Source organism: Staurois parvus, unplaced genomic scaffold, assembly GCF_062004578.1.
Source record: "Staurois parvus isolate SC_StPar_1 unplaced genomic scaffold, SC_StPar_1.0 ptg000973l, whole genome shotgun sequence".
Classification (NCBI taxonomy): Eukaryota; Metazoa; Chordata; class Amphibia; order Anura; family Ranidae; genus Staurois; species Staurois parvus.
In genome coordinates this window covers 103,267-128,468 of record NW_028318769.1, presented here as the reverse complement: position 1 = coordinate 128,468, position 25,202 = coordinate 103,267, and the positions used below count along the sequence as shown (strand labels likewise).

The following is a 25,202-nucleotide window of genomic DNA, read 5'->3' as shown; positions in this document are numbered from 1 at the left end:
CAGAGGGGGAGGGGGAACAAATTTCCCCCCCCAGGGTGACTGCTACTGTGCTAACCTTGCCTCAGCAAGCATACCTGTATCCAGCCTGAAAGGGAGATCACCGTCAAGATGGCCATCACTGTGTGGCTACAAAAAAAGGCCACCAAGCACTTCCAGCTCCTATACAGGTCAACAGGGGATCACTGGCAAGAAGGCCTCTTCCCCAGCCAGCTCCCATACAAGTTAATGGGAAGGTCAACTGCAAAACGGATGGCAGATCATCGAGAAAATAGCTGCCAGCCACAGTAAAGCACATACAAGCTGCAGTGTGGTCTCCCAAACCCCTGGAGGGGAACTCCACTATACAGTACCCATAGGGACAACTGGGAAGACTCTCCTCCCACCCAAGGATGCCAAGAAAAGTTGACTCAAGCATCAGTGATTGGGAGGTAAGAGAAGAGGAGTGAGCCCAGCCAGGGGGAACAGGAGGAAATACAGGAGGCCAGGGGGAAGGAGGGAACCCTGCAGGACCAACCACCACAGGGAGTGCCCACGCCCCACACCACATCAGACGAGACAGGGTGGGGGCATCTACTTACTGATCCAGTGGGGAGTGCAGGTGAGGCTCCTATGACAGATCCCCTTCTCCACCAAAGTGGGGGGCTGTCCGGTGCCCAGTTATGTGTCCCTGCAAGATATTTAACTAGCTGATTGCCCCAGTCCAGGATGGGTCTTGTTACAGGCAACCTAGTGCTTAGCTAAAGTTCTGCATGTGCTCGTTGTCCAGACTGGGATTACCACTGGATCTAGATTATCCAGCCTTTTGCCCAGCCTGGCTGTTGATTGAAGATCTCTGCAGGAAAAAATTCCAGGAAAAAAAGCTATGGAACTACAGGTTCCAGCAGGGAACTAGGTTCTTACTCCTGAAACACTAGACAGAAATAACTGTCTTCCTTACATTAGGGAGGTGGGTTATAGGCCCTGGCATTTTAGGGTCTCGAGAAAAGAGAGGCTGCCGGTACATCAGGATTGAACAATTTTCAATTATACGTACCACACCTTGTAGACTTGTATAACTTTCTCACAGACTAAATAATATACACTGATTTGGGTTATGAAATGTAGCAGTATAAATTTGGCCTAAATTAATGAAGAAAAACTACTTACCAGTATCTCCAAATGTTATATTAGAAACTAAGAAAAACTTGTTTTCTTCAAAGTTTTTGGTATTTTGTTGCTTATATCACAAAAAATAAAAAACCCAGCAGTGATTAAATACCACCAAAAGAAAGCCCTATCTGTCTAAAAAAATAATGATAATTGTCATTCAAAGTGTGAGAGTGCTGAAAGCTGAAAATTAGGTAGGAAGGGGATAAAAGTTTCCTGTATGGAAGTGGTTAAAAGAGTAAAAATGCACTCACATAAGATAAAAACACTCAGGCATTGAAACAAACTAAAAGTGTGCTTTTGACCTCCACCTGTGTTCCAAAAGGCGGAAGTGACGTGTCTCAGAAGTTCTACCCAAAACGTTTCGTCAACAACGTCTGACATCATGAGGGGTCACATGCCCGGACACATCTCGTTATACACTGAATTCCTGCCATATTACATCACCCAATCCAATAAAAATTAAAGCTATCCTACATAAAAAAACTTTACAATTATGTTCAAAACATTTATATATTAAATATTAAACAGGCTACCATTAATTTCCAGGCTTTAATGTCCTGATTCCAAAACATAGCATTATACATCGTAAGTGGATTAAGACACCAAACAAAGTGTCACGGAGTGCCCATGCCTCCCCCACCTCCCTTTGCCTGCTGTTCCTCAGCCATATCCCTCCAACCCTCCCTTCCCCCTTGCACATTCCTCTGTCCTTTTAAGCTTCCATGAACAGTGCTGGGCCGGCCGTTGTCGATGCAACCTGGCAGGGTCCCGCACGGCTTTTAAATAGACCGGCACAGGAAGCAGCTCTCTCTTTGTTCCTGTGCACGCTGCCGGAATCATCTATCTCCCTGAAAGCCGCTGGGAGGCTCGGGTGGGGGGGGACCGAGCCTCCGCAGCCATCCCTGCTGTGCACTCTGCAGACCCCCAAAAAGGTCAGGACTGTAGCCCTCTGCAATACCCCAGGGTTGGGAGTACCCGCTGCCCTCCGCTGAATGTCCCAGGGTGGGAGTCTCCGCAGCTCTGCATGAGCCCCCTCCTCAAAGGTCAGACCCCACAGCTGAGACCCTGCAAGCCTGTCTACTGAGCACCCCTGCACCTTGTCCACTGCTGAGTGCCCTGAGAGCTGCTGCTGAGGGACCCCACACGTTGTCTGTGGCTGCGTGACCCTGGAAGCTGTCTGCTGCCGAGTGCCCTGGGAGCTGCTGCTGAGGGACCCCGCACACTGTCCGTGGCTGCGTGACCCTGGAAGCCGTCCGCTGCTGAGTGCCCAGGGAGCTGCTGCTGTCACCCGTGTCCTGAACGGTCCCTGGTGTGCGCACCGACCACCCGTGTCTTGAAGTGCCCCTGGTGTGCGCACCGATCACCCATGTCCTGAAGTTTCCCTGGTGTGCGCACCGACCACCCGTGTCCTGAGGTATCCCTGGTGTGCGCACCGACCACCCGTGCCCTGAACTGTCCCTGGTGTGCACACCGACCACCCATGCCCTGAAGTGTCCCTGGTGTGCGCACCGACGACCCGTGTCCTGGACTATCCCTGGTGTGTGCACCGACCACCCGTGTCCTGGACTGTCCCTGGTGTGCGCACTGACCACTCGTGTCATGAATTGCCCCTATTGCACGTCCAGACTACCCTTACTTGAACCGCCCCGTGGCATGCCCGGAGTATAGCTACCTGTGAAGCCCCTGAGTGCTTGAGCCATCGCTACCCGTTAAGTCCCTGTGAGCCCGATGTCCCTAGAAAGCTGGGTGGGAGCTGTGCTAGGCCACATTCCACAGCTAAGGAGCCGTGGGTGTCCCTACAAGCCGAATGTTGTGGAGTGCCATGAAGTGTCCGGATTGAGTGTCTGAGTTCAATAAAGTTTTTGAGTGTTCCCCATCTTCTTTGCGTGTTCTGTCCTCTGCCTACGCTTCCGTCACATAAAGAATTAAAAAAAAATCAAAGAGACTTAAATGATTATAGGGAACATACATTCTATAAATGGAAAGAGGATGAAACGGGTACAGCCTAAGATTCTAAGGAATCATCAATTGAAAGAGGGAGCTTTTGAAAGATACTGCACAAGTCTACTTAACATACGTGTTCAAACAAGAGGGAAACCCAAAAGTCTCCCGTGAACAGAGGGGAGAAATCTTAACTACAGATAATCAGGAAACCATTCCCCTGGGAGGAGTAAAACCCACCTAATCCACACTATTATATTGGGTATCTACTTTCACTCGATTCCAGCCCCTCTCTTATGGATTTGATTATTCACAAAAACAAAAAGGGAAGAACCCTATTATGGGGATTTTCACCAGAGAGAACATGTGTACCCCTGGCAACAACAGATGGGGCTCATGAAATCAAGCAGGGGGAGACCCATGCAGAGAGAGAGGAGGGGAGGAAAATATTGGAATCATCCATGTGTCCCCCAATGACCATCAAGGGAACAACCAAGAGACAATATAAAGTCTGCAGAGGAGGACGTAAGAACTGTAATGAAAAGAGAGTATTAGGTCACAAAATTTCCAACTTGAGTAACGTGGAGTTTACTGAGAATGAACTTAAAGTACTTGATTTGGGACCTAAATTTGTTCCGGATAAAGGGTTTAACAAATTTGGTGTATGTATGGATACACAGACGTTTGTAAGAAATTTAAATACGAGGGTTCTTCGAAAAGTTTCCACACTTTATTTTTATAGGTTTCGCTGCCATCTTCATTACGGCATGACAACTCTTATGTTAAACTGCAAAGTCAGCCGGCTTTCCAGACAGACTAGTCACATGACATTCTCAGACGCAACCAATTACTACTCCTCCCACCTTCACAGTTTCCAACGAAAATATAAAAGTGGGGAAACTTTATGAAGACCCCTAGTATTAGGAAACATGTTGCTGAGAAACCACAAATAAGGAATAGAGAAAGTCCTGAGTATAAAATTAGTGGGCTCAGGAATCAATCAACTTTTAACCCTAAAAGTTCTTCTAATCAGTACTTGGAAGTTTTCAAATCTATGATGAAACAAGATATCTGAATGTTAAAAATATAGTCAAAACACAAAAAGGAAATAATCAAAAAGGTATTGAGGATTTATTAAGGTATTAAGAGGAAGAACATAGTAATAACACCAGCAAAGGGGGATTGTGGTTTTAAATAAAGCTGACTATGAGAAGGAATTAGACACTACTACATATAAAAAACTCTCTTGTGACACTATGAATAAGTATAATGCAAAATTTAAAAGATTGAATAAAAAAGCACAGAGGAGGGTAGTATTAAGTATGAAGAAATTAGATACCTTATTCTTGAAGCACCTAGATTACCAGTGGTTTATCAACTACTTAAAGTGCATAAAAATTATGAAAAACCTCTGGGAGATGCATATTCAGTAGTAGAGATTCACTCTTCTCACGTTTAGGGGATTATTTTCTACAGCCACTTTGATAGAAACCCTCAGTACATGTTGGAAGGGGAAGGCTAGCACATGCTCATACTTATGTGCATGCTCATAATTCTGAGCAAAAGCTCAGTAAAAAACGTATCACCTCCCCAGAGTAGTACAGTGTTACTATGGTAATACTGTATTGCTCTGGTTACAGTATGTACAAAATAAAAAGTAAAAAAAAAGAAAAAAACAGCGTAATAAAAAAGAAAAACATATTTGACAAAATGTTTTTTGTTTTTTTTTTACATACTGTCACCAGTCAGTGTTCCTAATCACCGTCACACTAGTTATATGATGACACGAAACTATGTAAATAAATGAGAAAACATTTTTTTTAATTTCTTCATTTTCCAAAAAGTGGTGACAAAAAATTACAACTTCAAAAAACTTGCCATGCCTCTTACTAAATACCTTGGACTGTCTACTTTCCAAAAAAGGGGTTATTATGGGGATATTTGTACTGTCCTTGCATTTTTGGGCCTTGAGAAATGAGAAGGGCTGTCAATACATCAGGATTGATCGATTTTCAGATATATAAGGGCACTTTTTTATCACCATTATATTGTAAAAGCGCAGAAACGTTTTGAAGATCCCTTGTATATACCATAGATTATAAACACTATACCTTTCTCACAAACCAAGTGATATACACTTATTTGGGTTATTTTTACCAAAGAAAGTGAGCAGTATACATTTTGGCTTACATTTATAAACAAAGATTATTTGCTTGCAAAATTTCATAACAGAAATGAAAAAATTAGGGTTTTTTTTTTTAAACAAAATTTCAGTCTTTTTTTGTTTATTTAGCAAAAAAAACAAAAAACAAAACAAAAAACAGTGGTGATTAAATACCAGCAAAAGAAAGCTCTTTTTGTGTGAAAAAAAAAGAAAAAAAAAAGTCATATGGGTACAGTGTTGCATAACTGTGCAAATGATATTTGAATTGCACTCAAAGTGCGACAGCACGGAAAGCTGAACATTGGCCTGGGCAGGAAGGGGGTGAAAGTGGTTAAAGTGGAGTTCCACCCAAAAGGGGAAGTTCTGCTTTAAGTCCATTCACAAAGCGCAGCGCTTCTTACGCATGCGAATTGGGCACCCGGCTGTGAAGCCACAAGCTGTCACAACTGGGTTCCCATGCTGAAGATGTCGGCACCAGGGAGAGAAGATGACCGGTGAAACTAGCCATGGCGAGGACACCGCTAGACCAAGGGACAGGTAAGTGACTGTATTTTAAAAGTCTGCAGCTACAGTTTTTGTAGCTTCTGACTTTTATTTTTTTTCAGCTGGAACTCCGATTTAAGGACACTGATCACAACTGCTATATTCCTATGGCTAGCTGCCACCACCCCAAGTGGTTGGAGGATTCTAAAAGGACAACTTATGCATATGAGATGCAACTATGGCAATATAAACAATTTTCACAAACAATCAGATAGACTATTGAAAGATAGAGAAAAAGGATATGAAAAACATGTTTGTGATCTGTAAAAAGTCAAGTTCAGCTACTAGATAGAAATGTGTCACTAGAGGATAATAAAGGAACAGAAGGGAAATAATTTGATGTAGCCTTTGTAACTGAATTAAATCAAGATTTTAAGCGATTAGAAGGTATCATTAATAAACAGTGGTCTATGTGGTGGAGGAACAAAACAATTGGTAGTCTACTCCCAAAAAGACCAAAATGTATTTATCGTAGAGCCCCCAGCCAGAGAAATATGCTAGCTTGCAACATACCCGATCCATCTAAGAAGTTAGTTACATTTTCAGATCAAACAAGATTTTCCTGTTGTGGAAGGTGCATATCATGTGAAACTGTAAAGAACAGAGAGAAAAACTACTTCTTTTAGGTCTAATAACACTAATAGGAAATATAAAATTGATAAATTCATTACTTGTCAGAGGACCCATGTAACCTACCTCCTGGGTTGTCCTTTGGAAATTAAGTGTTAGAATAAGTGAACACATAAATAACATCAAAAACCCAAACATAGCGAGCCCAATTACTTTAGGCTTCACTACAGTAGGGATCCTGGTTTACTAACCTTTTGTGGTATTGACAAGATTGAAAGACATTGGAGGAGTAGTAACATGAAACACGCTATAACTATGGATGAAACAAGGTGGATTTTACAGCTTAATACATTGAGTCCAGCTGGCCTAAATCTAGATTTTGATCTGAATTGTTTTATATCCAATTATTAGCTCCATTTGATTTTAATTTATTCGGAGTGATTTTTAGATGAATACTTTTTGCTAGGGAGTTTGTTAGGATTTGACTTATTTTTCATTTTGCACTGGATCTGTCTAATTATCACCACAAGATGTCCCCTTCTGTTTCTCAGTTTAGCAGATGAATGGTGTTTTTGACCTGTTTGGCCACTAGATGTCTTTTTGCATAATCTCCTTTTTTTCCTAAATTCACTATGATAGTGCTGTTTTAACCTAGTCGGTACAAGCTCAAGTGCAACTGGAACTACTTTATTGAACAGGAACACAGGTTATTATATACTTTAGAAATAGGGGCAGTCCCCACATGAAGAATGAAAGAAATATTACACTTTGGGATAAACATCCTACACTGATTAGGTAAGAGCGTGATCACATTATCCTAAACAATGCAAACGGTAAACAGTATAGTCAACAGCTAACAGTGATCTAATTAATATAGTTAATCAACAGCTAGGCACCAAATGTTTTGATTAATCGGGAGTCCACCCCAAGCTCAACTCTGAATACATGTACATTAAGGGTTGGATTACATTATACACATGCTGTTTATCATTGCTTTCACTTGTATAATTTGTCCATCATAAGACAAAACTCATACAAAATTCTAACAGTTTGAAAAATGTGGAAGTAATTTATCTTCATAGATTTCCGCAGGAGGGCCCCATATTTCCTCTGACCATTAACCTGTATAAGAATAATATTACACCTTTCCATCCACTCCAGAGGGGAAATGTTATTGTCTTTATGCAGAGAATTAATCCAAGCCTCACTCTCAGCGTTCATCAGGTTATTATCCACCATTAGAAACTGATCAGCTCTCTCCATGTGATCAGAGGCTGAACTGAGCTCTTTCATGCTCTGACCGGGAGAAGCAGACAAAATCACCGGTCTCCTCCATGGGCCATGATCAGTGGGTAGGAGGCTAGCCCCTAGTCCCCTCCAAAAGTCTCTGTCCTGCTTGGGTCTATCACAAAGGTTTTTAAACATAATTGATAAATTTTGTATGTAGGATGGCTTTAATTTATTTGGAATGGATGGTGCATAATGGCAGGAGTTCAGTGTATAAATAGGTGGAGATGTGTGACCCCTGATGACAACAGACGCTGCTGACGAAACATGCTGGGTGGGACTTCCGGGACATGTCACTTCAGCCTTTTGGAATGTAGGTGGAGCTTAAACCGGCGCTTTTAGTTTCTATTTCAATGCCTGAGTGTTTTTATCTTATGTATGTGCATTTTTCTTTTGATCCATTAAATTCAACATACTACACTATGAAAGGCTCCTCTATCTTTTTCTCCATGTGAATGAGATACATACAGAGTCTCTTAAAGGCACGGGAGGGCTACTAAGGGTGTAGTAGTATCCACTTATCCACATGGAAAGGGTGTCATGCCAGATGGAGTAGAGAGCTGATTGAAAGTCAACGGCTGTGTGTGAGAGATTGCCAGTTGGGAAGTAGAAGGTGCAGGGTCTGGAGGAGGGCCAGAGGGCTGGAGTCTGCTGAATGCCTAGACCAGGGGAGTTAGAGACAAGTGGGTGCTGCGGCTGCACAGAGAAGCGCAGGATCTGTAGGAGGCATTCTGTCCTCCTCTCTGCTGCCAACTGCTGGGACCAAAGGTGGGGAGTTGCAGAGATGAGTCTCTCACAGGTGCATTTAAAAGTGCAGGATTTGCCAGAGGAGTTCAGCCCTCCTCCCTTCTGCCAACTGCAGAGATATGATGGAGATGAGGGGGGTGCCACAGCTACAGGGGAGGTCTAAGGGCCACATTAAATGGCCTGGAGGGCCGCATTTGGCCCTCGGCCTTGTGTTTGACACCTGAGGACTAGAGTCTTTTTTTCAACCTTCCTAACTATGTAACAAGATGAGGATTTACATACACTTCAAATAATCACAGGAAGTCTGCATAGGTGTTGAACTGGTAGTAAACTTGTTTCTGCTACTTTGTCTACAGGTGAACTTCTAATAAAGCTTACCTGTGGTAAAATTAATATCTCCTAAATTATTATCTCCTAGATGCTCCAATGAGCAGAAGCTGGTGAGGTCACCAGTACATGCGCTCTGAAGGGGACGGCATAAGTATGTGTATCTGTGCCGCAGCTCTGACCCCTGTACTCATGTGCGGAAGTGACGTCATTGTGGTTCAGCTATTCAAATAGCCAGAGTCCATGAACCCGGAAGGAAGACCAGGTGAAGATGGAGGCACTATCAGTGGTGATAGAGTGCTGCTGGAGGACTTCATTTTAAGCACATGATGACATTACCTTGCAGGAGGCCAGAAAAACTTTTAATTTTCTGAATTTACTACCAATTTAAACCTTTAATGTACATGGCTGAAGGTGTGAATTGTTGTCAAGATGCTAGGATAGCGATTTTAAAATGGCACATGTGGGAGACAGATGGACCCTGATTTACTATGAATGGAGTCCACCAGCAGGCGCTGAACATTCAGGCAGACTCAATTCAATCAATCAATCTAGACCTGTCAGTCTTCAGAAAGGCGTCTAGCAAACTCATTGAAAAGAGTCTACTTGTAGACTCTTTTCCTGTTAGTAAATCCTGAGATCAATTTCCAGGGTTCTGTCAGTGCCAGGAATATCGATCAATCAATTAAGATTTTGGCTACTGACTAGAAAGTGGAAAGGGAGTGAATCTTACCTGTGTCCTGTTCTTCTGACACATTTGAAACTTTCAATTTTCCTTCTGTTTATATTTCATTACAATTTTACCTTCTCTAAGGCTACGTTCACACTAGCTTTGTCAGGAGTCAGACAGGCGTTTGGGAAGCGTTTTTTACGCTTCTGAAATGCCTATGAAAATTCTGCACTTAGCAGCACACAGTGCTGTTCACACTGAAGCATTAGCATTGCGTCACAGCAAAACTGGCGCCTCCCATTCAAGTCTATGGTGCCGCTCCTCAAATGCCTGGCAGACGTTTGCGGTGTGGTTGCGAGGCATTTTCGGAGCGTTAATACCATTTAACTTCATTACAGGCATTTGTGGTGCAGTTTTAACGCTTGGTAAATGCTTATCACATGCCTCAAAACCGCACATAGGGTGTTTGGGGAGCATTTGAGGAGCATTAACGCTTCCCAAACATCTGTCAAACACTATAGGGGCGTTTGGCAAGAGTTAGAAATAAAGTCAAGTGTGAACGAGCTCTTAAACCTCTCTCCTGATACAACTTGACCCCCTTCCCCACCCCCCTGTCATCACCTGTTCCCCTCCCCCCCGTCATCACCTGTCCCCTCCCCCACCCCCCGTCATCACCCGTTCCCCTCCCCCACCCCCCGTCATCACCCGTTCCCCTCCCCCACCCCCCGTCATCACCTGTCCCCTCCCCCACCCCCCCGTCATCACCCGTTCCCCTCCCCCACCCCCTGTCATCACCTGTTCCATCCGCAAATCTATGTATCACCGCTCCACTCTTTTTATTTAACTATTTATTTATTGATCTTGTTAATGGGTCTCATTTCCTATCACCTCCAGCTCAGATCTCACATTATCATACGATTCCTGATTGAATATCACCACTAGTCTGATTGAATTGACAATTCCTGGTCAGTCCCGTTCCCTTACCTATAATAACCTTTAGGGCCAGTTCACACTACATGTGTTTCAGTTGCTTTTTTTGCATCCAAAAACCATACAGAAAGAAGGTTATATGGTTGTCAATGTCATAGTTCACATCAGCGCTTGCAGTTCCAGTGCGTTGCAGGTGCTGCCAAAAAAGTCGAAAAGGCTTCATTGTTTATGCATAGAACTGTACTGGAATGCGATAAAAACGCACATGTCCCTAATTACATTTAAGAAAAAGAGAGGGGAGAAAATAATTAACTGGAATGCATAAACAATGCAGCCTGTTCGACTTTTTGGCAGCACCTGCAATGCACTGGAACACGCTAAACATGCATCAAAAAAGTGCATGCAAACACGCATCTGGAACACATCTAGACTGTGTTTCTATAGTGTGAACTGGCCCTTAGGACTTGTTCACACCAATTGTGGTGCAGAAATGCATGCAAGAGCATGTTTTTTCCAGCACAGCAAAGAAATCCAATGCCCTCTGCAGATGTGCGCAGGTACCATAATGAAAACTTAATTGCACCTCCACACGTTTAGTAAACACAGACACATTCACAGCCACCAAAACGCATAGCACCACACTACTGTGCGGTTAGGTGCAACACACTTTTAAAATAATATGCCTGCAGTATTTTTGCATGTTCCCACACATTAGGCAGCCCATTGAAATTAATGAGCTGAGGAAAAAAAAAAAAAAAAAAGTAAAAAATGCTCCATTCACACAGTTCCTCTGGCCTGTACAGCATGAATGAGGGGGGTTGTACATGTGGCTGGATCCACCTGTTACACTATGGGGACACACCAGCTGTATGAACACAGGTTTTAATCTGACAGGTGTGCAGGCGTGGGGAAGTGGCCCTGAATGCTCACTGTCTATGTTCAGGGCTGTACACCTGCACCCATATGCTTGTCAAATTATGACCTGCAGCATTTCCATAGTGTAACATAGGTTGCCTGCAAACGGCGATAGCCACAAAAACAAATTACCGATTCCCACTCTACAGGCCACAGCACCCATGAACCCCAAGACCTCAATTACACACACAGCTTTATTTATGAACTCAGTACAGTTTTATCATTTAGATTTCACAGGAATTTGGTTGGGATTGTGTCCATTAATAATGCTTTTAGTGTATTTTTACCATAAATATAATTTGGATATTTTCTCTGGCAGTGGGGGGCTGTCAGGTATGCTGTACGGGGCCCCGTGATATCTAACAGTGGCCCTGGGTGTATGCTTGTGCCTGTGCCACCTGTATAGTTAGGAAGAACCTTGAACCTCTGCTATGTACCTCAATGGATCTAGGAATTGGACATGTTTTCAACTGAAAATACAATTATTAGTAATGTTTCCCCGGCAAATGAGGATCAGCTCCTCGGTGAAGAACACCGATCTCGCCATGTCCAGATGTGGTCTGGAATTCCACAAAAGAACAATTCACAAAACTAAAAAATAGACTTGCAAATTACCACTAAACTCTCCTAACTACACTCCCATCCACTAACACTCCCCACTACCACTTCCGGGTGTGTGCAAATGTCCTTCCGCAAACGTCATGACGTATTTCTGGTATGACAGCTGCTCTAGTGCCTCCTCCAACAGCAGTCTTGGCGTTTATTTGTGCGCCATAGCAATTATACATGCGGCTCCATTGTGTATATGACATTCGCAAATATATGTTTGCAGTTCTATTGTGGATTTGGCATTGGTGAATGTATGTTTGCAGCTCTACTGTGTATATGACATGGGCGAATATATATTTGCCGGTAAGGGCCCAAAGTCAACATATATTTGGGCGGCCCGATTTATTACTGTTAAGAGAATTGTAGAAAAAGAATAGCTAGCTGCACATTTAACACGACCTATTCATTGGTACATAACATGGTCTTGTGGTGCAATAGGGGGCTTTTGGTTTGTTAGTTTGGACATACTTGCATATGTGCGCTCTAACAAGGAAGATTTGGGCATATTATATAGCTAGCAAAAATAAGTGTCAGGGGTGCTAGTACATTTATTTAAAGGTACTTATATAGCGCTGTCAATTTACGCAGTGCTTTGCATATATATGTTGTAAATTCACATCAGTCCTTAACCCTCAAGGAGCGTACAATCTAAGGTCCCTAACTTACATTCATACATACACATATTAGGGCCAATTTTGACAGGATCCAATTAACCTAACAGCATGTCTTTAGAGTGTGGGAGGAAACCGGAGAAAACCCACACAGGCACAACATGCAAACTCCAGGCAGGAGGTGCCATGGCTGGGATTCGAACCAACGACCCTAGCACTGCCAGGCAGAAGTGCTAACCATTTAGCCACTGTGCTACATTCAACTAGAACATGAAATAATCCCCCCCAAAAAATACATAGTTCAAATGTTTATTGATCAAATACACATTCCACATTTATTTGGACAGCAACAAGTAGCTACAATTTCTTGGTAAAAAAAAAAACACAGGATTGATGTTGCTAAAATAGAATGGTCCTGCTCATAAGAGCTTACAATCTAATGAACTGTGCTTTCACAGGTTACAGCAGGAAACAAAATGGTTAATATGAATCACTTAGGCGTATCCACAAAACAAGCTGCAGATCAAAATATCAATGTAAAAATACATATGTGCCAAAATAAAACACCTCCCACCTCCCCAAATCCCCCACACATACAATTCTCATCAGGTTTGTCTGAAAACTGCATTTCAGTCTAAATAAAGCAAACGTGGAAGAGCAGAGCAATTGACATGTGTTAGGATTACAATGTAAAGATAATTAACACACAATCATTGTACAATAACACATCTTAGAAGGAAGAACATGCAAAACATTTACAGCCCACATCAAAACACAGAGTGTGGCCTGGGGGCAATTCACCACAATATCTCTTCCTCCCCAAACCACCACAGACAAGGACTTGCAGAAAATAACATGGCCTGTACAAGGAAAAAATCACCCACTACTGCATCTCTTTATATAAGCTAGACCACACCCACCACTGTCATTCATTTGGTCAGAGAAAGTGTTTGCACCTGATTAAATCTCTTCCCACCTGCATTAACCCTTGGTATGCAGGCCCCACAAATCAGAGTCTGAAAGAAAGCCACAGTGAAGTGTACCTGTGCAGCATACAACAGAACATTGAACAGGGATGTGAAAGGGAACCCTATTGGGTCTTGCGATTTGCAAGACATCTGACTGTCACGGTATGAGGTCAGGTTCAGAGACCAGTTGCTACAGCAGTTGTAAGGCTTACCTGAAACCAGCAGGATTGGTACACCAGCGGGTCACCCTGGGAATGACGCAGGCTCACCTGAGGTGCGGGGTCTAAGTATCCACCGGTCTTCACGAGAGCTCCTAATGGTGGAGATGGATTTGGCTGCATGTGAATACCATGTCGCAGTTTTAGGATCACCCCACCAGGGAAAGGGCAAGCTGGAAACCAAGAGCGGATCAAAACAGTTTAGGGATAAGACAAAAAGAGGAGTCAGTCACAAGCCAAAGGTCGGTCATAAACGATACAGATGGCAGCAGTAAGGCTGAGCAGGATATTGGCTGGAAGGCACAATAATCTGGCAAGGAGGAAGTGCATGGACATGGCTTTTATTAGGAAGTTCATGGGAGGAGCAAGGAGTTCAAGGTTCAAGAGAAAACAAGGCACAAGGCAGGATTATCCAATAGATCAGGCAGAGTCTTGTCCAGCATCCCAGATAGCTCAGTGAGAAGAGTTACTGCCAGACACAGTAGAAGTCCCAGGTTCAAGTCCAGGCCCTGACTGTACTCCCCTCCTCCCAGGACGTCCTCTGGATGTCTTAGGGCCAGGTTTGTGAGAAAACCTCTGGTGAAATTCTCTTGTTAATCTAGAGGCGTGAACGTTCTCAGGCTCCCAAGAATTTTCTTCTGGCCCATATCCTTCCCATTGAACCAGATATTGTAATTTGTTCCTAAAGATCATGGAATCAAGAATTTTCTCCACCAAAAATTCTTCTTCACCTTGTACCTCAACAGGTGGAGGAAGTGGAAAAATTCTTCCAGGGAAAGGATTTTCATGAAACGGTTTGAGTAGTGATATGTGAAAATCAGGGTGAATCCTCATACTGTCCGAAAGTTTTAAGCGAAAGGTGACTATGTTGATTTGGGCAGAAATCTGAAAAGGACCCACAAACATTTGACCCAACTTAGCAGATGGCACATGCACCTTCAAATTCTTTGTTGATAACCAAACTTTGTCACCCACATGAAACGTAGATAGTGATCTCCGGTGTCTGTCAGCCGCCTTTTTGTAATATTCCTGAGCTTCCCTCAAAGTCTCAATCAATTTCTCCTGAATCTCCCGCAATGTAGTTAGTCTGTTGGTAACAGCAGGAGTTGGAGTTGTGATAGGGAGATCCGGAATAAAAACTGAATGATAACCAGTGTTTAAGTAAAAGGAACTTTGAGAAGTGGAACTATGTTTAGAATTGTTGTATGCAAACTCTGCAGTTGGAAGACAGTCCACCCAGTTATCCTGAAGATAAGTGACAAAGCATTGAAGATACTGTTCCATTGTTTGATTAGTTCTCTCAGTCTGACCATTAGACTGGGGATGAAAAGTTGGAGGACAGATTGATTGTAACACCTAAGGCTGAACAAAAGCTTTTCCAGAATTTTGAAGTAAACTGCACACCTCTGTCAGACACCACATCATCAGGGATTCCATGCAGTTTAAAGACTTCTCGAACCAGCAGTTCAGCAGTCTGAACAGCAGTGGGCACCCCCTTAACTGGAACAAAATGGGCCATTTTTGTGAGACGGTCAACAAATACCAAAATGGTGGTCATTTTCTTTGAGGGAGGTAAATCCACCACAAAATCCATAGAAATAGACCCCCATGGTCTTGATGGAACAGGGAGTGGCTGAAGCAACCCCAAAGGAGAGGCTCGGGGAACTTTATTGCGTGCACAAGTCAAGCATGAGGCCACATAGCGTTTAACATCTTTCTTGTATCCCGGCCACCAAAAGGAACGTGATAACAGTTCTTCAGTCTTAGAAACTCCAAAATGCCCAGCAAGTTTGGAATCATGAACCAACTTGAGGGCTTCCACCCGAACAGATTCAGGTACATAAAGATGATGTCCTTGAATCCAAAAGCCATTCTTATAAGTCAGGTTAATGTCCTTAGGTGGATGATTGAGAAGTGGGTCATTCTCATACCCCTCTTTAAGAAGATTTAAGTTGTTCTCCTGGAGAGGCCCAGACGACATCCGTGATAAGGCATCAGCCTTACCGTTTCTTGACCCAGGTCGATATGAGATAATAAAATTGAACCTGGAAAAGAACAGTGACCAACACGCCTATCTAGAAGACAATCTCTTGGCAGAACGGATGAATTCTAGATTTTTATGATCAGTGAAGACAGTCACAAGATGCTTAGCCCCTTCCAACAGATGCCTCCATTCGGAAAAAGCTTCCTTAACCATTTCAATACCGTGCAATTTTACACCTTCATGCCCAGGCCATTTTTCACATTTCAGCGCTCTCACACTTTGAATAACAATTGCGTGGTCATACAACATTGTACCCAAACTAAAATTTTATCATTTTCTTCACACAACTAGAGCTTTCTTTTGGTGGTATTTAATCACCGCTGGGTTTTTTATTTTTTGCTAAATTAACAAAAAAAGACCAAAAATTTTGAAAAAAAAACACGTTTTTCTTTGTTTCTGTTATAAAAGTTTACAAATAAATAATTGTTCTTCATAAATTTAGGCCGAGATGTATTCTGCTACATGTCTTTGGTGAAAAAAACCCAAATTAGGATGTATTATTTAGTTTGTAGGAAAGTTATAGAGTTCACAAACTATGGTATAGATCTGAATATTGATCAATCCTGAAGTACTGACAGCCAATCTAATTTCTTGAGGTCCAAGAATGTCAGAATAGTACAGATATCCCCAAATGACCCCTTTTTGCAGAGTAGACAGTCCAAAGTACTTCATAAGAGGCATGGCGAGTTTTTTGAAGTTGTATTTTTTTTGTCATAATTTTTCAGAAAATGAAAAAATGAAAAAAATTATTTTCACTATTTTTTTTTTTACATACTGTCACCAGTGCAGTACAGCGTCATCATATAACTGGCATGGCGGTGAACAGGGACACTGACTGGTGACAGTATGAAAAAAAAATATATATATATTTTATTTTTTTATTATTTTTAATTTTTTATTACATTTTTTAAATTTTTTTTAAAGATTTTTTTTTCATATTTTACTATGACCAAAGTAGTACAATGTTACCATAGTAATATTGTACTACTTTGGGGAAGTGATCAGTATATATATATTTTTTTTTTTACACAATTTGCTTATAGCAAAGAATTACTTTGCTATAAGCAAGCATTTACCTGAATGAAATCGATTCATTCAGGTTTTTTTTTTTGTGCTTAGCTGTGATTTGGTCACAGCATTTGATTAGCTGTGACCATTCACAGCTAGGCACTAGTATACAATGGATGGCATGAATGAAGCCATCCATTGTATACAACTGTCATGTAACCTGCTGTGATTGGTCACAGCAGGTCACATGGTACCAGCAACGGGGGCCGGTACTCAGATCTGTCATCGGCCGTGTCCAAGGTACACGGCCGGTGACAGATCGCGCCGCTCTGCATTAGCGCAAACTGCGCATGTGCGGGAGCACGCCAAATGGCGTGCCCCCGGAATGCAGAAGCACTTTTGAAGCCGCCAAACGGCCATTGGCCGGGTGGCTAATGGTTAATTGCCAGCAACTCCTTATTCCCAATGTTGTAATTCTTTTCAGCTGATGGCATCAAACGAGAAAAATATGCACAGGGATGAAGCTGTATTTTTTCTCCTCGTGGCTGAGAAATTATAGCTCCCACGGCAGAGTCTGAGGCATTCACTTCCACAATAAAAAGGTAGCTCAGGATCTGGATGTACCAATATCGGCGCAGAAGTGAAAAGAGTCTTTAGCTTACTAAAAGCAGTTTGCGCCTCAGTTGACCATGCAAAGGGAACTCCTTTCTTTGTCAGCTGTGTAATTGGTGCTATTACTTTAGAGAAGTTTCTTATGAAACGCCTATAAAAGTTGGCAAATCGACTTTTAACAGTGATTTTATTCAAGTCCCTAAAATCAATGCATGGACGCAAAGTGGAGTCCTTTTTCTCAACAAACAGGGCTGCCCCTGCAAGAGATGTTGAGGGTCTGAAAAAGCCCTTCTCCAAATTCTCATCAAGCCACTCCCTTAGCACCTTTAATTCAGGTTCTGATAAATTGAAAATACGGCTGAATTTCTGCTCCTGGAAGCAGTTCAATGGGACAATCGTATGGACGATGAGGAGGTAATTGATCCAAATTCTTCTTATCACAGACGTCTCGAAACTCATGATATTGTGGAGGCAGATTGTCATATGACTGTGTAGTTACCATATCAGCCTGTGATTCACTGATTGGTAGAGAACTTGTACCACATGGTTTCCTACAATGTTCCTCGCAATGGGGGGGGGGGTGAAAAATTTACAGTCCGTGCTCCCCAGTTGATGGAGGGATTATGGGTAGAAAACCAAGGGATGCCCAGGATGACAGGAAATTTAGGTGATGTAATCAGCTGAAAGCTGATGGTCTCAAAATGGTCAGCCTGAAATTGGAGTACCAGAGGAACTGTTTCATGAGTAACTGGTCCTGATAAAGGTGAACCATCAACCGTCTCCATATCAATAGGGGCAGATTTGTTTCTTCTGAGAATATTATTGTTGTGGGCAAACTCTATGTCCATAAAGTTTCCCCCAGCCCCAGAGTCCAGCATAGCAGAACAGGGAATTTCATGGTCCTCAGTGAAAAGGTTGATAGGGACAACAAAATGAGACTGCCGCATTGCATGTATTTGTTATTTTTTAGTATTAATTATTTTGGTATGAGCGCCACACTATTTATATGTACAATTTACACTGTTTTTGGTATCAGTTTTTGAATGTTGGCAGCTTTAGGCTAGGTTTACTTCCTTTTATAGCGCAGGAGGACCCCTGACTATTTAACAAAATGAGACTGTTTAGGACCAACTTTATTTCCTTCATGGATCAATGGGGAGATAGATTGGGTAATTGAATTTATGCATTCAGGCAGGATAACATCAGTCGCAGCAATTGTTCTTTTGACTTTATTGGGACAATTAACTGCGTAATGCCCAGAGTCCCCACAATATAAACATAAGTTCTCCAAACGTCTTCTCTCTTTTTCTTGAGTAGAAATGGATCTTTTAATAGCATCTACCTGCATAGGTTCAGGTGTGTTAGAATCTGAAGAAATGTTGAGATCCTTCTGACTGAACTGATTAGCAGAGAAACGCATGCCACCATTACTTCCAAACATTCCCAATCTCTCTTTTCTCCTTTCTGTAAGTCTTTGATTGATTCAAATACACAATTGGATGAATTCAAGATCATTAGGAACATCTACTCTGGCAAGCTCATCCTTTACCTGTTCAGAAAACCCTTGGCGGAACTGGCTTTTTTGTGCTGCAGGGTTCCAAGTGGTATCTGCGATCCAACTATTCTGAACTCGGCGATGTATTCAGCGACCAAGCATCTACCCTGCCGCAGACTATGCAATTTTGCTTCAGCAGTAGCACAGCGGTTGGGATAATCAAAAACCTGATTCATCGCGGTCAAAAAGGTATCAAAATCTTTCAACATGCCATGGTTTTGCTCTATATAAGCGGGGGCCCAAGCTAGAGTTTCCCCAGTCAGGAGCCCAATAATAAACATTACCTTCTTTTTCTCTGAAGAAAACGCAACAGGGTACATTTGAAAATATTTGCAACATTGATTAAGGAAACCCCTGTAGTGGCGGCGGTCTCCATTAAACTTAGATGGTTGGGGCTGGGGCATATGTGAGCTAGGATCATCTTGGTTCAGCAGTTGTCTCTGCAGAGCCTGAATCTCTCCCTGTTGCCTATCCACCATGCTTTCTAGTTTGGCAACTTTTTCCTGATGGGTAACCCCGAATTCCTGCAGCTCAGCGATTTGCTGCCCAAGAGGAGTCACAACACTTGTTATAGCGGCCTCCATGTTTGTGCCAGATTATTCTGTCACGGTATGAGGTGAGGTTCAGAGACCAGTTGCTACAGCAGTTGTAAGGCTTACCTGAAACCAGCAGGATTGGTACACCAGCGGGTCACCCTGGGAATGATGCAGGCTCACCTGAGGTGCGGGGTCTAAGTATCCACCGGTCTTCACCAGAGTTAATGGTGGAGATGGATTTGGCTGCGTTTGAATACCAGGTCGCAGTCTCAGGATCACCCCACCAGGGAAAGGGCAAGCTGGAAACCAAGAGCGGATCAAACAGTTTAGGGATAAGACAAAAGCAGAGTCAGTCACAAGCCAAAGGTCAGTCATAAACGATATAGACAGCAGCAGTAGGATGAGAAGGATGAGCAGGATATTGGCTGGAAGGCACAATAATCTGGCAAGGCAGAAGTGTATGGACATGGCTTTTATTAGGAAGTTCATGGGAGGAGCAAGGAGTTCAAGGTTCAAGAGAAAGCAAGGCAAGATTATCCAATAGATCAGGCAGAGTGTTGTCCAGCATCCCAGGTAGCTCAGTGAGAAGAGTTACTGCCCCACACAGTAGAAGTCCCAGGTTCAAGGCCAGGCCCTGACACAGATATCTATGCAAAATCGCCACAAAAGTAGTACATGTATTACTTTAGAAATCAGTGTTGGAAACTCACCAATGTGACTGCTCTGCAGACAATAGGATATGATTTGCAAGTCGCATGTCATGCAAATCACATACCAAGTTGCACTCAATGTGACCGCTATTAGAGCGTTCATATTGATGTGGTTCAAACTTGGTTGAGGCCGCAACAATTTCTAAAGTAATGAATACACTACTTTTCATGTGATTTGCAGAGAGATCTGTGTCAGATGTGTTGCAAATCGCACTTTAAATCAGCATGTCCCCCGACTTTGAAATCATGCGACTTCACTGTAAGTCACATGATGTGACCACAGTGTAAATCGCACCACTTCAAAATCCGTTTTGATGTGACCAGGGTGGCCCCTAGTCACATCGGGTGCAATTTGGCATGCGATTTGCATGCTAGGCGACTTGCAAATCGTAGGCCAAGTCGCACCCTATTGTCCAGTATAGGCTCCTTTCACATAGTAATTCACGTAGTGGGGGGGGCGGGATCTGGGGGCCCCCTTGTTACAGGGGGCTTCCAGATTCTGATAAGCCCCCCACCCGCAGACGCCCCACAACCACCGGCCAGGGTTGTGGGGAAGAGGCCCTTGTCCCCATCAATATGGGGACAAGGTGCTTTGGGGGGGGAACCCCCTGCCCCAAAGCACCCCCTCCATGTTGAGGGCATGTGGCCTGGTATGGTTCAGGGGGGGGGCGCGCTCACTCATCCCCCCCCCTTTCCTGACCTGCTGGGCTGCATGCTCAGATAAGGGTCTGGTATGGATTTTGGGGGGAATCCCATGCTGTTTTTTAATTTCGGCGTGGAGTTACCTTTTAATATCCATACCAGACCCGAAGGGCTTGGTATGGATGGGAGGGGGGACCCCACACCGTTTTTTTTTTATTGCAGACCTTAATTTTTACATTCAGCTGTCAAAATAAATATTATCTAGACCTTCGAAATAAGTAAAATCATCACAGATATAATTATAAAGGATAAGAAACAAAAATAGAATCAATAGAACTAAGGAAATCAAATTAGAATACAGAAAGAAATGCCGAGTGCTGTTTGTCACACACAGTAGACGCGATCTTTTGCCGTCTGTCAGAGGACTCCACACAGAGATTTACTATAAGTGAAGTCCTGATATTTGGCAAAGCAAATTTCAATGTGAACATGTTTCTGCAGTGATTTTTCATGGTGTTAGACGTGCCTCTTAGCAAGTCTGCTTTTTTGGTCTGATTCCTGGACTGTGTCCAATTAGTAAATTCGATTTGGCATCTACTTGTTGACACTTTCTTTAGTAAATGTCTTTGCCATCTAAAAGTAGACGGTCGCTATTAAAAAGTAGACGTTAGCCCACAGAAATGCGCCTAGGCACAATAGTAAATCAGGGTATATAGCTTTCACACAAACCAATCAATATGCACTTTTTTTTCACCATAGACCATAGTCTATCTTCGGAGTGAGTGGCTACATTTCTACATACAGTGGGAGAGTGGAGAACGAACGTAGTCACCCTCTAACACAGGAAATCAGATCACAGCAGCAAAAAAAAAATAAAAAATTTGGAGGAGTCAGAGCAATAGGTAAGCAAGGTACGTTTCTGAGCGTACATTCTTGAATCGTTTTTTTTTTTAACCAGATTAAAGTGTCACGTTACTTAACAGGCAAGAGAGAAATCAAATGAATACATTTTATTATAGAACATTTTAGAAAAATCAAACTATATAGGTCATCTGCCAAGCACCTTTTGCAGATTACTAAATAATATTTTTGTTAGCTAAACAGGAAAAAATAGGTACATACCTGATGTATATGCTCCATGGATGATGTCAATGTGCAGAAGTAATACAAATTGTAAAACAACGAAGAAAAAAAAAGCTGTTTTCATCTTGCTGCCGGTAATGCTCAGATACTCAAAGATAGCCTCTTGTATTGAACTGTATTGTTGCTGTATTGTCTCTCACTATAGTGTAAAGCGCTGAACAAACCATTGGCACTATATAAATCCTGTATAATAATAATAATAATAATAAAAAAGCAAAGAAAAGTAATGAAAATGCAACCACTAAGGATACAATGTCATCATGAAATACAGTAGACTGGATGTTACTTGGACATTTTTTTCTGCCCATCCCAATCAAAATGTTTGTATCATTCGTCACTTGTTACTAGGGAGAGTTCCTCTGTAGCTGTGCTGGTTTCTTTTTCCTGATGATTGAAAACAATAAAACATAGAAAATAATAACTGCGTTCTCAGGCTTACATGACTCTAGTGATAAAGTTAAAGCAGTAAATAGTAAAAGAAAAAAATCAAAAAAAAAACTAAGTTACACTTACGGTAACGTCTTTTCCAGTAGTCTTTCAGGACAGCACCTTGAGAGACCTCGGCTCCTCCCCACTTGAGGAAACACCTCCATCTTAAACAAAAAGCCAATCACTCCCCTTCGATCTCAGTTCTTGGAAACGTACCTCCGGTCACCTGGGGAGACATAATATGAGACAACAAGACAACAATAAGACATCTCATATACAATTCTGCAACAAAGGGTGGGTACCCGGTGCTGTCCTGAAAGACTACTGGAAAAGGCGTTACCGTAAGTGTAACTTGATTTTTCCCCTTTCGTCTTTCGGGACAGCACCTTGAGAGGATAAGCGAGTACTCACCCCTTGGGCGGGCTTACTGCTCGCAGTATCTTACATCTGAAGGCCTGCTCTTTCACCGAGACCAGGTCAAGTTTGTAATGCTTTACAAACGTCCGGTAACTGGACCAGGTTGCTGCCCTACAAATCTGTTCCGGGGAGGCTCCTGCCAGTTCAGCTTGAGTTGCCGCCATGGCCGGTGTGGAATGGGACCCGATTCCCTCCGGGACCTCTAGACCTTCGGTTCGGTATGCCTGTTCAATTGCTAGCTTTAACCACCTAGCTACTGTGCGTCTGGAGGCTTTTTTCCCCCTTTCTCGCCCCCGCAAAAGAAATAAAAAAGGACTCTGTGCTTTGAAATTCTTTAGTCCTCTCAATATAAAGTAGCACACACCTTCTTATGTCTAACAAATGAAATTTCTCCTGTCTTTCCCCTACCAGGTTAGGAAAAAAAGAGGGGAAAACTATGTCCTGTTCCCTTTGAAATTTGTGGGCCACCTTCGGAACAAAGGATGGATCTGTTCTGAATACCACCCTATCTGCAAAAATTTGCAAGTAGGGTGTCTGTTAGGAACCTACCGGTGGTAGCCTCTAGTGTTCCACAGGCCGGAATCCCCCAAGGCACGGAATCTAAGTCCCAACCTGCTTGTTCACCAGGGCCCCTGATGGTGGGGATGGATTTGGAGCAAGCCGAGACCAGGTCGTGGCCCCTGAGTTCACCCAGCTGCGGTAGAAGCACCACTGGTGGTATATAGCAGGCGAGAGCCTGATGTGAGGAGGTAACAAGAGCAGCGTCGGGCAGGCCAGGTCGGTAACCGTGGAGGCAAAGCGGTACAAAATCAGCAGGCAGAAGGATAAACAGGTCACAAGCCGGGTTCGGTAACAGGAGATCAGCACGAGCAGGGTTAAGCAGGAGAATGGTCAGAGAAGCCAGGGATCAGAACAGGAGACAGACAGCAAATCAGAGTCAGGCAGGGTCAGCAACAAGACAATCTATAATACAGGAACTCAGGATACAGGTAAGACCATACGGCAACTACAGCATGGATTTGACCTGTTTAAATAGGGCGCCCTGCGCCCTCATTGGTGCCAGGTGCGCGTCCGCGAGTGCGCATGCACGACCGCCGCTGCCGTCGCGGGTGCCCAGGTCCTAATGCATGCACGCTAGTGCGCGCCGGCATATCACACATGCGCAGACCCGTGCACCGCGGAAAGATCCGTGGTCCCTGACAGCGTCCTGAGCGACAGTGTGGCAGGTGCAGCACTATGTAGTGCCTTGTGCGCTGTGGCATTAGAAAAATTATGCAACTGCTGTTTCTTTTGTTTGATTAGACTGACTTTACTCTGTAATTCCTCTAATGCCGTTCTATGGATGCAGTAGGTTTAAAGAGCACACCGAATACTTTAGTTAACTTCTTTAATAACTTCACTCTTCTTCATATAACACTGCTGCTCGTGCAGCGGACAGTTCATGTACAAACACGTGGTGAATGAAAATCACCAAGAAACAACGAGATTCCACAGTTCAATCTTGTCAGATAACATAAAACGGTAGACGTATTGTGGATTATAGATTACGGTTGCATATTGTGATTACTTTACGTATTTCGTCCTGTATATTTCGTTTACGATTACTCTACAATGACTTGTTTCGGTTTACCTTACAATGGCTTATTTCGTTTCGTATTACAGTGGCTTATTTCGGTGGAAGTAGAAGTAAACACATATAACAGATTTTACATACAGATCTACTTGCACTGCTAAACAATAGAGGAACACATACTGTAAGTGCATTAAATACCTATTTGGCCTTCTCTGCTTCCACAGAATTTATCTTTGACTGGAACTCTGTCTGTTTCCTCTTCTGTCTGGTGAGCAAGTGGTTCTAGAAAGATCTAGCAGGGGGTTTTACACAGGCACAAATGTGAAACTGGCCGGGATTGGTTAAGGCTCTGTGCAGTGTGAGGCTGGCTGTGGTTGGCTTACCTATGTGCTGACTCTTAACCTCCTCGGCGGTCTGATTATTTCCGATTTTTTGTGCTGAAAGCGGTACCATTTTTTTGCATGGAAATATGTAGTTTTTTATTGTAGGCTGTAATTTTTAGGAATAACTCACTGAAATCTGTACGAACAAGAGTCTAGTAAACATCCCGGGTAGGATAAAATTTGAAACACGAAATCATAAATTATAATTTAATAAATAATCATAAAAATAATAATATAATAATAATACATTTAATTCAATAATATAATCAAACCAAAAACACTGAAATTTGAAATACAGAGGCAAATTCGCACATCGCTGAGCAAAGTCGCAAAAACGTTTTCAGTGTCTGATGACGAATTTCCCCACAAATCATTATCACTCAATTCTGCAAGTGGTTCTGATTTACTATCGCTGTTCTCTAGCCGGTCTAAAACCGCTTTTGATGTAAAGGGACGCTTTTTGGACGCCATGGACTTTTCTAAGTTTCCAGGCAGAAAGAA

The 25,202-nt window shown here is 42.8% G+C and overlaps 2 protein-coding genes across 2 annotated transcripts in view; both read right to left on the bottom strand.

The window, feature by feature from the left end:
* Positions 1-22,152, bottom strand: part of LOC149441564 (H-2 class II histocompatibility antigen, E-S beta chain-like) — a 146,180-nt gene extending 124,028 nt beyond the window's left edge. Inside the window, exon 1 of the mRNA XM_089657160.1 lies at positions 21,879-22,152. Within this exon, the coding sequence (XP_089513286.1) occupies positions 21,879-21,963 (85 nt within the window). The 5' untranslated portion in view covers positions 21,964-22,152. The remainder of the gene's footprint in view (positions 1-21,878) is intronic.
* On the bottom strand, positions 14,048-16,543 carry LOC149441565 (uncharacterized). The gene is made up of 3 exons (XM_089657157.1): positions 15,316-16,543; positions 14,633-14,966; positions 14,048-14,428 (listed from the first exon to the last, which is right to left on the bottom strand). Exons 1-3 carry the CDS (start codon positions 15,628-15,630, stop codon positions 14,103-14,105), a joined length of 975 nt encoding a protein of 324 aa, XP_089513283.1. The 5' UTR covers positions 15,631-16,543; the 3' UTR covers positions 14,048-14,102.
* Positions 22,153-25,202: the final 3,050 nt, after the last annotated feature.

Bases quoted from the DNA above. Each gene is read 5' to 3' on its own strand.
- LOC149441565 (XM_089657157.1), bottom strand. From the start codon at position 15,630: ATGTCGTCTGGGCCTCTCCAGGAGAACAACTTAAATCTTCTTAAAGAG. The intron at 14,967-15,315 runs GTTCCCCGAGCC...TTTCATCCCCAG, and splicing joins TGACTTGTGCACGCAATAAA to TCTAATGGTCAGACTGAGAG. The intron at 14,429-14,632 runs CGTTTCATGTGG...TTCATGAAAATC, and splicing joins ACACCGGAGATCACTATCTA to CTTTCCCTGGAAGAATTTTT.